The 13,431-nt window shown below is 41.6% G+C and overlaps 1 protein-coding gene across 3 annotated transcripts in view; it reads left to right on the top strand.

Moving 5' to 3' along the window:
* LOC121552511 (mitogen-activated protein kinase kinase kinase 20) overlaps nt 1-13,431 on the top strand; it is a 33,465-nt gene that overhangs the window by 6,041 nt on the left and 13,993 nt on the right. For all 3 annotated transcript variants that reach the window (XM_041865470.1, XM_041865474.2, XM_041865480.1), the window contains 7 exons: nt 3,180-3,281; nt 3,690-3,755; nt 3,929-3,957; nt 4,072-4,209; nt 7,079-7,165; nt 7,568-7,642; nt 7,875-7,981. In XM_041865470.1, the coding sequence (XP_041721404.1) occupies nt 3,180-3,281; nt 3,690-3,755; nt 3,929-3,957; nt 4,072-4,209; nt 7,079-7,165; nt 7,568-7,642; nt 7,875-7,981 (604 nt within the window). The remainder of the gene's footprint in view (nt 1-3,179; nt 3,282-3,689; nt 3,756-3,928; nt 3,958-4,071; nt 4,210-7,078; nt 7,166-7,567; nt 7,643-7,874; nt 7,982-13,431) is intronic.

The following is a 13,431-nucleotide window of genomic DNA, read 5'->3' as shown; positions in this document are numbered from 1 at the left end:
AGACTGAACGCTCCCATGATTAGGATGTTAGCTATGACCGTTTCTCAGCCAGTGAGTGGTGAATGACACTGCTGTTGATAGGAATAGGGCAGTGCTCACTCAAGATATTTATTTACTATTGACTTGGATTTTCAACTTTCTTTTACTACTAGGAGTTCGCCTACTCTATTTCCTTCCTTAGGGGGTTTTAAGCATGCTCTACACTCTCATTTTATGGTACACTCTTGTATGCTTCAGACTTAATTATATCTTTGTTCCCTATAACTCCTTTTTTGGGCAAGCTTAAGTCTTTGTCCTTTTGCTTGTCATCTCTTCTCACGGTCTGGCTTTACAGTGACCTAAGCAATCAGGTCATTTTGGAAGTGTTCGACCACTGCTTTTAGGATGATTTAGACAAATTACATTTAACTACATGTATTCCTTCCCATTCAATGTCTACCCACCCACACTCCCACGCTTACTCTGCATGCTCCTGCTCTACTCTCATAGATCATGGAAGGCTGTTGTATGGAAACTTGCTGCCCTAGTTGGGAAAAACCGAAATCACATTGCATAAATATTGTGTGTGACTTCATGGATTGAGGAATTGGAAAATACCCTCATATCTTTGTAATCAGTAGGAGTTGCTAGATGGAAAAAGCTGCACCTTTGATGTTCCTGCTTGCTTCCCTCTGTCTGTTTATGTCTTATAATACAGTCATATATTTGCCCTGTAGTGTAGTAGTCGTTACAAGGCAGTAATGTTAAAATCTTTCACAGAGTTCTCAGACTTGACATTTCACTCCTCCGGCCAGTGTTACGTGAGTGCGAGAGATGGGGTTGGCTGGTTGTCAAGGAGCTGCTGTCTATATTTATCAAAGCAGAATCTAATTAGCACCAGATAAAGGAAAAATGTTAATGACCGTTCTGACCATGCCATTTCCACATTCATCAGCTCTGTTATAAATTTCCCCTGTCTGCTCATCTATCAGGGACTGTTGTCTCAGCTATCTAACAAACAATATCTATCAGGTGAAGACATTTGTCTCCGCTGACCCACGTGGCAGAGAGTTTGTCAATAACTACCTACATTTACTAGGCGAAAGCTAACTTTTTTATGTCATAACAGGTTATAACATTATTCCTTTCGGTTAACTCATGCTTCATACTCACTTTGAGAGGCTAAACTGTGACTGATAGTAAAACTTTGTATGATGAAAGCAGTTCAGGAAGTTGCATTATCTATGGAATTTTCCAGTCTTGTAAAAAAGTACAAAGTACAGAGCCAAATTAGAATTTCTGCTTTGTAGTTTGAGAAAGTGAGCCTATCTTAGAGATATATTATACTGAGATGGCTCAGTATTTGTTTTCCAGTAGGCGGACCTAATCATGCAATACCATTACAATTAACAATTTTCACAGAACTTGTTTGTAGTTACAGCTTTCGTAGGTCATGACAATTCTTTTAAAAATCTACATTATAATAGGGCATAATATGGTCAGGTCAAATAATATTATTAATGACAAGTATAAGCCTGGTTCCTTCCCTCAAGGTTGATTCTTGTTTGCACTATTTTATGTGGTGACATGGAAGTTTGGGTTGCGCATACATCCAACTCCCACTAGTCTAGCTGGTATCAGATAATATCAGTTTTAGCCATCTGTCTTTGTCAGGCCAGGCCACTTAATAGTTCATGGAGCGACTGGAACGCTGTGTGTCTGTCTCTCTGTCTACCCGGTACTGAAGTGTCTCAGTGATTTAACAATGTTTATTGGCAGGGCTTGTGTGCTTTTTTAGAAGGAGGTGTTGCATTGAGTAGCAAAGCATCCAAGTCCACATAATGCTTCTATTGTTAGTGTGTTTCCCTTCACTACTGGTCTGGGAAAACAATTGCATTAGAGTAATATGATGGGCCTGCTCCTTCTTGAACATTGTATCAAAATTGTTTTACAAGGATCGCATTAACAGTGCCATGTACCTGCCAGTATGAATTTACAGTATATGGGAACTTTGTGTGGCCATACACCTTGACTCTATTTGGATATGCAGAGGCACAGCTTGAATAATAATGACAAGAGAACTGTTAGTGCACAAGAGCGAAGGCCCCAGGTGTTTGAACAAAGTGACTTTGAGTGACTTTGATAGAGTAGGACCCCTTTCCTGCAGTCAAATGACCAAAGCGCCCTCTAGTGGCCTCATGGGCGGAATGTTATTTTTCATAATTTCTTAATTAATCAACATGTTTTATTTGTAAAAGTCGAAAATCCTGTTTTTCTATATCAAACGGTTTCGTTATATTTCAGTCTTCTGTGATGTATATAAAGTGTAATATTGGGATGCAAACTCAAAATGGAATACATTTCAACTCTATGTCTTACATGGTACAGGTGTCTTCTTTATTTTAAGCCCATAACCATGTGTGTGAGGTGTATACTATTGTTTCAAAGTAGATTTGTTTAAGACTACCAAGAAACACTCTGTGTGACCCTGATTTAGCCCACTGCAGTAAAAGGTTAAAGAGTATGTGGTGAAGGAACAGAGGAACAGGGACACTCAGGGTGTTTCCCCAATGCATTGTGATAAATGAGCTCATCCCGTGTAGCTCAGTTGGTAGAGCATGGCACTTGCAACGCCAGGGTTGTGGGTTCGATTCCCACGGGGGGCCAGTATGATTTTTTTTTTTATGCACTCACTAACTGTAAATCGCTCTGGATAAGAGCGTCTGCTAAATGACTAAAATGTAAAATATCTTCTGACAGGTCAATGACAGGACAGAGGACAGTACTGTAAACAAGACTTTAACTACTGTATAAACCAAACTGTCTATTCACAAATAGAGGACATATTGTCTCACATATTTTATTAACTCATTATTTCTGAACGAGATACGGTTTGAAGTATACAGATATATTTGATATTGCACACTCTTAGAAAAAAAGGTGCTATCTAGAACCTTAAAGGATTCTTCGGCTGTCCCCATAGGAGAACCATTTAAATAACCCTTTTTGGTTGGAGGTAGAACCGTTCCACCCTTTCTACAGAGGGTTCTACATGTAACCCAAAAGGGTTCTACCTGAAACCAAACAGGGTTCTCCTATGGGGACAGCTGAAGAACCCTTTTGGAACCCTTTTTTCTAAGAATGCAGTGCAATGTAACTGTAGATCTGGGAGTCTTAATACTGTATGTGTTTTCCCACAGAGTATGCCGGGGGTGGGTCCCTGTATGACTATCTGTCCAGTGCAGAGAGTGAGGAGATGGATCTGGGACAGGTCATGACTTGGGCCATGGAGATTGCCAAAGGTACAGTCATGATTCATTGTCTGATCTACTTGAAACCAGGCAATGCTACATGTTGTTTTGGAATTTCTGCATAGCCATTTGACTTAACTAAACCACTCACTGATATTCCACATTTGTTTTAGCTCATTACCAATTTAGCAATAGAATATATTTCAGATTTGTCCACTTATGGTCTTTTCCAACTCATTGTTATTCGAGGCATATTTTTTAAAGAATTTGGTCTCACTGAGAATAAGTGAAGTCAAAACATGTAGGCCTAAATGTGATTGATCTGTGTCCTTAGTTTGCATAAGAAATGAGCATTGAGAGGGAGGCATGGAGGAGAGCACAGACGAACACAGACTTGTTTACCTCTGCTGGTTGCACATTGATCTCAGTCAGAGGAAATGTGCTTTATTTCCCCATTAGGCATGCACTATTTACACTCAGAGGCCCCGGTCAAGGTTATCCACAGGGACCTGAAGTCCAGGAATGGTAAGGTTTAAGATCCATCTGCATGATCTCTGTGTCTGTTTCAGTCTATACAGAATATACCTCTGATCAAACTGATTATGTCTATAACCAGAGGCAAATATTACCTAAGCTGAATTAAAAGAAAACTAAAAATACATATTCTCCTAACTTGAAAAATATGTTTTCTATTGCAGTGGTTGTGACGGCAGACAAAGTTCTTAAGGTACATTTGTTTGCACATACATGGGATCTTACGTTTGCATACTGGCTTCACCCAAAACGGTTTTATCCCCAACCCTTGCTAAATCCTGGGACCACCTGTTTCCCCCCTGTGTAGATCTGTGATTTTGGGGCATCCCGGTTCCACTCCCACACCACACATATGTCCCTGGTGGGCACATTCCCCTGGATGGCCCCGGAAGTCATCCAGAGCCTGCCCGTGTCTGAGACCTGTGACACCTACTCCTACGGCGTGGTAAGTGACCAACACAAAGGACACACACTGACCACAGATCAGCTGTTGATATTCAATACAATAGTTACTTAGAAAAGGCTATTTTTATTCTCAAACTGATTATGCAAGACAATCTGCATATGTATTGACTCATACGTGGACTTTTATTTACAGTAGTATACTGTAATTTAACTACAGAAACCATCAGAGGAGATTTAGGGACTGAACCAGCTTGGTAAGGAACTTGCTTAGTTTGTAGAGGAAGCCAAATAACAAGTATGGTTAAGAAATAGCTCTAATGTCACTGTTGCAACTTCATGGCCAAGAGAGTAAACTGTCAATCAAACAGTACCTAGCACTTGAAAGAACAGACTTTACAGAGATGACATTTTCATGCCTGCATTACATCCACTGGAAAAGTAGACGCAAGTGGCATTATTGACCTTTGTAGAAGTGCTAACAGCAACTCCATAAGTTTTCTGCCACATTCCTATCATCATCAGAAGATGGAATCTGTCATCCCTAAGTAGAGAGAGATTATGAAGCCTTGGCATATGTTAGTGTGTGTGGGTGTGTTTGTGTGCGTGCGTGCGTGTGTGTGACTGCGCATGGCTTTGCGTGGTTGTGTGTGTGAACAGAAAGTATTCATACCCCTTGACTTATTCCACATTTTGTTGTGTTTCAGCCTGACTTCAAAATTGATTAAATGTTACACACAATACCCCATAATGACAAAGTGAAAACATGTTTTTAGAAATTTTGGCAAATTTATTGAAAATGAAATACAGAAATATCTAATTTGCATAAGTATTTACACCCCTGAGTCAATACTTTGTAGAAGCACCTTTGGCGGCGATTACAGCTGTGAGTCTTTTTGGGTAAGTATCTAAGAGCTTTGCACACCTGGATTGTACAATATTTGCCCATTATTCTTTCAAAAAGTGTTCCGGTTCTGTCAAGTTGATTGTGGATCATTGCTAGACAGCCATTTTCAAGACTTACCATAGATTTTCAAGACGATTTAAGTCAAAACTGTAACTAGGCCACTCAAGAACAATCAATGTCGTCTTGGTAAGCAACTCCAGTGTAGATTTGGTCTTGTGTTTTAGGTTATTGTCCTGCTGAAAGGTGAATTCGTGTCCCAGTGTCTGGTAGAAAGCAGACTGAACCAGATTTTCCTCTAGGATTTTGCCTGTTCTTATAGCTGTATTCTGTTTATTTTTATCCAAAAAAACCTCACTAGTTCTTGCCGATGACAAACATGTCCATAGCATGATGCGGCCACCACCATGCTTGAAAATATGGAGAGGGGTACTCAGTGATGTGTTGTATTGGGTTTGCCCCAAACATAACGCTTTGTATTCAGGACATAAAGTTAATTTATTTACCACATTTTAAGTGCCTTGTTGCAAACAGGATGCATGTTTTGGAATATTTTTATTCTGTACAGGCTTCCTTCTTTTTACTCTGTTATTTAGGTCAGTATTGTGGAGTAACTACAATGTTGTTGATCCATCCTCAATTTTCTCATATCACAACCATTAGATTATGTAACTGTTTTAATATCACCATTGGCCTCATGGTGAAATCCCTAAACAGTTTCCTTCCTCTCCGGCAACTGAGTTAGGAAGGACGTCTGTATCTTTGTAGTGACTGGGTATATTGATACACCATCCAAAGCCGAATTAATAACTTCACCATGCTCAAAGGGATATTTAGCGTCTGATTTTTTTTACACATCTACCAATCGGTGCCCTTCTTTGTGAGGCATTGAAAAACCTCCCTGGTCTTTGTGGTTGAATCTGTGCTTGAAATTCACTCCTCGATTAAGTGACCTTACAGATAATTGTATGTGTGAGGTACAGAGATGAGGTAGTCATTAAAAAATAATGTTAAACACTATTATTAAACATGGAATAAGTCCATGCAACTTATTATAAGATTTGTTAAGCACATTTTTACTCCTGAACTTATTTAGGCTTGCCATAACAAAGGGGTTGAATACTTAGTGGCTCAAGACATTTCAACTTTACATTTTTTTTCTTCTAAAATGTTCTACAAACAAAATTCCACTTAGACATTATGGGATATTATGTGTATAGTAGTGACACAAAATCTCAATGTAATCAATTCTAAATTCAGGCTGTAACACAACAAAATGTGGAAAAAGTAAAGGGGTGTGAATACTTTCTGAAGGCTCTGTATCTGCCAGCCTGTGTGTATGGCTGCTCGGCCACATTCCTGCATGGTGACGGAGAAGGTGTGAAGTGTAGAGTGACAGAGCATATGGGGCACGCTCTGTGTCACCCAGCCAGCCAAGGGCCTAACTCCTGAGTGCCATAAACAGTCAGTGTACAAACAGAGCAGGACCTGGGTTCAGGCCAGCTAGTGTCTGGGTCAACAGACTGTTCTCTATCACAATCCACCTGGCTTTCATTTTTACATTTTACATTTTAGTCATTTAGCAGACGCTCTTATCCAGAGCGACTTACAGTTAGTGCATACATTATTTTATCGAACCCACAACCCTGGCGTTGCAAACGCCATGCTCTACCAACTGAGCTACATCCCCTGCCGGCCAAATCCCTCCCCTACCCTGGACGACGCTGGGCCAATTGTGCGGCGCGCACTAGGGTTTATTTACATAGTGAACAATGATATTTACTAGTCTTATAAATGTGTTTTTTATGGGTTTAGTGATGTGTATAATTAGCATTTTCAATCAAGCACTCCATTTCATATCATACAAGGTTTTTGTTCTCCTAATATAGTATCTAATCTTAGTCTGTATTGTATCTCAGTTCAGTGGAAGACCCTGAGCAGACCATGTAGTCTGTGGGCTAGATGCATTATGCTCGTTGACTGACCATGACGTCTCTCCCTGTGTCAGGTTCTGTGGGAGATGCTCACCCGGGAGATTCCCTTTAAAGGCCTGGAGGGCTTACAAGTCGCCTGGCTGGTGGTGGAGAAGAGTGAGGTACAGCTACACTTGTTTTTTTCCCTTTTACTCGTTATGCAGTCTTCTAGGAACAGCTGCCGCTTCCTTTATCTATGCTAATGATTTTGTGAAGAGACACATACCTGACAGTTTTTCGTAATGAGCCAGTGTATCTGTACAGGAATAATTTCAGTCATCACACACCAGCATAGCTAGTAGGGAGATCGTCATATGGGCCGAAGCCAATTGATCCCACTCGTGCAATGTCTGCATTCACAGTCTCCAGTCACATAAGTCATCAGTATATTTTACCTGCCTCCTGACATGAATGCTCTACTAATATCCTGACCTCAGAACTGAAAGCTGAAACTACTGCAATCCTTTCAGGGAAACGGGAAGAGTGAGTGTGTGTGTGACTGTGACCCTGTCTGTCTGTTCCAGAGATTAACCATTCCCAGTAGCTGCCCAGCTAGTTTCGCTGAGCTGATGAGGAAGTGCTGGGTGACTGAGCCCAAGGTACCACATCCTCACACACACAGATCATTTTAAATGACATATGTAATTCTATGCTCACGCATACCTACACACTGTGCCACTGTGCACAATAGACTCGGCACTACAATGGATAATACTAATGATTAATGTTATGTTACATACGGTTAAGAGACCAGTCGAATTGTCATGAATAGATACCCTGCATGTCTGCTTATGAATATCACACTATGCTATGTTTTTCGTTTCCATCTAGGAAAGACCAATGTTCAAACATATCCTTACAACCCTGGAGTCCATGTCCAATGACAGCAAGCTTCCTGAACAGTGCAACTCCTTCCTACACAACAAGGCAGAATGGAGGTACTGAGATCATACTGTATCAGACTGCATCCTCTCTATCTCTTCTAGACAAACACACTGCTAGAGCATAAGGAGATGCCAGAAATGTTTCAAATATGCCTATCTACACTGAGTGATCAAAGCATTAGGAACACCTTCCTAATATTGAGTTGCACCCACTTTTGCCCTCAGAACAGCCTCAATTCGTCGGGGCATGGACTCTACAAGGTGTCGAAAGCGTTCCAAAGGGATGCTGGCCCATGCTGACTTCAATGCTTCCCACAGTTGTGTCAAGTTGGCTGGATGTCCTTTGGGTGGTGGACCATTCTTGATACACACGGGAAACTCTTGAGCGTGAAAAACCGGTGCGCATGGCACCTACTACCATACCCCGTTCAAAGACACTTCAATCTTTTGTCTTGCCCATTCACCCTCTAAATGGCACACATACACAATCCATGTCTCAAGGTTTAAAAATCCTTCTTTAACCTGTCTCCTCCCGTTCATCTACACTGATTGAAGTGGATTTAACAAGTGACATCAATAAGGGATCATAGCTTTCACATGGATTCACCTGGTCAGTCTATGTCATGGAAAGAGCAGGTGTTCCTAATGTTTTGTACACTCAGTGTATGTGCAAGTGCTGCTTTTGTGGGCCTGAAGGGACTTTGGAGTGTGCATATAGATGTGATAACATAAAGGCATCAAATATGTGGTCCTCTGTAGCTCAGCTGGTAGAGCACGGCGCTTGTAACGCCAAGGTAGTGGGTTCGATCCCCGGGACCACCCATACACAAAAAAAATGTGTGCACGCATGACTGTAAGTCGCTTTGGATAAAAGCGTCTGCTAAATGGCATATTATTATTATTATTATCTAAAGAATCCCCCATCTGGATATTCTTCCTCTCTATACCCATAAGGTCTATAAAATAATCAACGTCTTTTTCAAGTCCAAGTGTTTAATTGGCCTGTATGAGCAGCTGGAGGATTAGTGGTGTTCAGCACAGCATGGGTGTCAGCTGCTACTGCTTACTCTCTCTTTGGGCTTTTCTACGCTGACAACTCTTCATAGAGGCATGTCCAAGCAGGCATCTGCAGGTGAACTGCTCAATAACGAGAGTTGATAAAGAACATGTGTGATAGAAAGAGGGAAGTGTTGCACATCAAGCACGGTGGTAGCTAGCTTCCAAGGCTGTCTATCATCATTGTGAGAAACAGGAGAAGAGTGGAGTGGTACGGCCTGAGCTCCTCTTGCTTCAGAGGCAAACAGGTGTTGCAGGTGCTTTGTGTTATGAGGGAGGCCCTGTGCAGACAGATGCTATGTGCTGGTTGGGCTGGACCACTACAGTTTGGGTTATACACAGACAGATCTCCTGGGTACTATGTAACAGTCTGCCAGGCCAGCAGCTGTATATTTATCCATGTTTCTACTACTAGGTAATATGCCACTGTCCCACTGATGAAGGCTCAATGGTTATGTGAGAAAGTTCTACATTAATGTGGATGCTACCATGATAACGGATAGTCCTGAATGAATCGTAAATAGTGATGAGTGAGAAAGTTACAGACACACAAATATCATAACCCCAAGACATACTAACCTCTCACCATTACAATAACAGGGGAGGTTAGCATTTTTGTTTGGGGGGGTATGATATTTGTGCGTCTGTAAGTTTCTCAGTCATCATTATTCATGATTAATTCAGGACTATCCGTAATCATGGTAGCATCCACATTAATGTAGAAGTGTTTAGAAACATATTCTATTCTTATTTATGATAAAAGTCAATTATTTAAAACACAACCAAAACCAACAGAAAATTCATCCAACAAGTTTGTAGAGTCACAAGCTTGGTGTAATGATTGCATGCTAAGAATATGGGACCAAATACAAAACTTTTGACTATTTTAATATACATATAACTGAATTTGTCCCAATACTTTTGGTCCCCTAAAATAGGGGGACTATGTACAGAAAGTGCTGTAATTTCTAAACGGTTCACCCGATATGGATGAAAATACCCTCAAATTAAGGCTGAAGGACACCTCATAGTCATTGTATCATTTAAAGTACAGAGCCAAAAGAAGAAAAAAGGCTTCACTGTCCCACTTGCCTTGCCACCGTGATATATACAGTGGGGGAAAAAAGTATTTAGTCAGCCACCAAAGTTCTCCCACTTAAAAAGATGAGAGAGGCCTGTGATTTTCATCATAGGTACACGTCAACTATGACAGACAAAATGAGAAAAGAAAATCCAGAAAATCACATTGTAGGATTTTAAATGAATTTATTTGCAAATTATGGTGGAAAATAAGTATTTGGTTAATAACAAAAGTTTCTCAATACTTTGTTATATACCCTTTGTTGGCAATGACACAGGTCAATTGTTTTCTGTAAGTCTTCACAAGGTTTTCACACACTGTTGCTGGTATTTTGGCCCATTCCTCCATGCAGATCTCCCCTAGAGCAGTGATGTTTTGGGGCTGTCGCTGGGCAACACAGACTTTCAACTCCCTCCAAAGATTTTCTATGGGGTTGAGATCTGGAGACTGGCTAGGCCACTCCAGGACCTTGAAATGCTTCTTACGAAGCCACTCCTTCGTTGCCCGGGCGGTGTGTTTTGGGATCATTGTCATGCTGAAAGACCCAGCCACGTTTCATCTTCAATGCCCTTGCTGATGGAAGGAGGTTTTCACTCAAAATCTCACGATACATGGCCCCATTCATTCTTTCCTTTACACGGATCAGTCGTCCTGGTCCCTTTGCAGAAAAACAGCCCCAAAGCATGATGTTTCCACCCCCATGCTTCACAGTAGGTATGGTGTTCTTTGGATGCAACTCAGCATTCTTTGTCCTCCAAACACGACGAGTTGAGTTTTTACCAAAAAGTTATATTTTGGTTTCATCTGACCATATGACATTCTCCCAATCCTCTTCTGGATCATCCAAATGCACTCTAGCAAACTTCAGACGGGCCTGGACATGTACTGGCTTAAGCAGGGGGACACGTCTGGCACTGCAGGATTTGAGTCCCTGGCGGCGTAGTGTGTTACTGATGGTAGGCTTTGTTACTTTGGTCCCAGCTCTCTGCAGGTCATTCACTAGGTCCCCCCGTGTGGTTCTGGGATTTTTGCTCACCGTTCTTGTGATCATTTTGACCCCACGGGGTGAGATCTTGCGTGGAGCCCCAGATCGAGGGAGATTATCAGTGGTCTTGTATGTCTTCCATTTCCTAATAATTGCTCCCACAGTTGATTTCTTCAAACCAAGCTGCTTACCTATTGCAGATTCAGTCTTCCCAGCCTGGTGCAGGTCTACAATTTTGTTTCTGGTGTCCTTTGACAGCTCTTTGGTCTTGGCCATAGTGGAGTTTGGAGTGTGACTGTTTGAGGTTGTGGACAGGTGTCGTTTATACTGATGACAAGTTCAAACAGGTGCCATTAATACAGGTAACGAGTGGAGGACAGAGGAGCCTCTTAAAGAAGAAGTTACAGGTCTGTGAGAGCCAGAAATCTTGCTTGTTTGTAGGTGACCAAATACTTATTTTCCACCATAATTTGCAAATAAATTCATAAAAAATCCTACAATGTGATTTTCTGGAGAAAAAAAATCTCAATTTGTCTGTCATAGTTGACGTGTACCTATGATGAAAATTACAGGCCTCTCTCATCTTTTTAAGTGGGAGAACTTGCACAATTGGTGGCTGACTAAATATTTTTTTTCCCCACTGTAGGCCTAAAGGCCGAGACAATAAGAAGACACAGTGGCAGAATAAATTCTACCACACCTTTGTTTCATCACAAACCTGAGAGCAACATCTGTCCGGTGAAGTCCACACAGCATATTGCATATAACAAACAGATACATGACCTACAGCATGGTCAAGCAAGGTAATGTTTCAGACATTTTCGGACTACTAAACAACTATTGATTTAGAACCACGGGGGAGTTACCGCAAGTCGCAAAGAAAACAGGAGCTGCCCCCACTATTCCGGCACCATTTCAACTTCAACAATTAAACATAATCAAATCACCTATGCTTGGTCTAAAACAGTGACAACTAAAAGATACCAAAAATAATTTAAAGCTAAATATGATGTGGCTGTCCATGGTACTGATTTCTGTGTGTGTGTGCGCATGCGCGTGCGTCAGTGCAAGTAGAAAAAAACATGTTTACTCACCCTACTTGTAGAGAAACGGCAATGACATCCTCCTCTCTTTCATGTTGACGAAACGGTCTGAATAGTCTGAAAAGTTCATGAATAAAAGTTTTTAGGAGTGATCCATGCTCAATCAAGCACAATCATTAGGTGAGACCAAAATGTTCAGCTGCCCCTTTAAGGGATGGGCCATTACCATGGTAACTTGGGCACTCACTTGTCTGTGATGAAAAAAATCCCTGACTGTGATGTCTTCCTAGCAGCAGACAGTTGCAACAAACTCAAACTAACATTGAAAAACAACCTAGCGTGTATACAAAACGAAAGACGAGGCCAAAGTCACACTTTAGTAGCCTTTCTTGTCAATTCGACCAACTTCTACAGGTGGCGTTTGGATAAAAACAAACAGTTCCCAAATGCTCTGTGTGACAGCCTTTGTGTGTGACCACCCGCCAACGTGGCTGGTGAAACAGACATTCTTACCCGCCAATGACAAAATCTACCCGCATTTGGCAGGTGTTAATTTCCAACCCTGTTTGCATAGCTCCTGTTGTAGGCTATATTAGATCTGGCATGGTGGTACAGTATGTTACTGTTAGTCCACTGAACAGTGTCTTTAAGTCTCTTTAGGCTATCAATGCACTCATTTGTGTAAATGTGACAGTCAAAAGTTGCTCACAGTTCTGTAACGATGGCTCAGAGGGCTCTTGTTGCAGTCTATTAAGGCAGTTTGGACATAGTCCAGGACAGCATGAAGATACTCCTCTTTTCCCTGTTTCTCTGGCAGCTGTCTGGATCAGAGAGGACGAGCAGACAGGGGGAATTAGTTGGGGAGGGAAAGAAAGGGCGAGTTAGAGTGCAGGGGGAGGGAATGTGAGAGGTATTTGTTTTTAAATGGTATAACCCTTACTGAAAAAACCCATTTGCAATTTTTTTGGAGCACTTCACATGTGATGATACACTATATATGCAAAAGTATGTGGACACCCCTTCAAATTAGTGGATTCGGCTATTTCAGCCACACCCATTGCTGACAGGTGTATCCAATCGAGCACACAGCCATGCAATCTCCATAGACAAACATTGGCAGTAAAATGGCCTTACTGAAGAGCTCAGTGACTTTCAACGTGGCACTGTCAGAGGATGCCACCTTTCCAACAAGTCAGTTCGTCAAATCTCTGCCATGCTAGAGCTTTCCCGGTCAACTGTAAGTGCTGTTATTGTGAAGTGGAAATGTCTAGGAGCAGCCAATGTCTCAGCCGCGAAGTGGTAGGCCACACAAGCTCACAGAACGGGACCGCCGAGTGCT

This window comes from Coregonus clupeaformis, chromosome 4 (genome assembly GCF_020615455.1).
Source record: "Coregonus clupeaformis isolate EN_2021a chromosome 4, ASM2061545v1, whole genome shotgun sequence".
Lineage (NCBI taxonomy): Eukaryota > Metazoa > Chordata > Actinopteri > Salmoniformes > Salmonidae > Coregonus > Coregonus clupeaformis.
The sequence above is the reverse complement of the archived record's forward strand: the minus strand, read 5'-3'. Positions and strand labels throughout refer to the sequence as shown.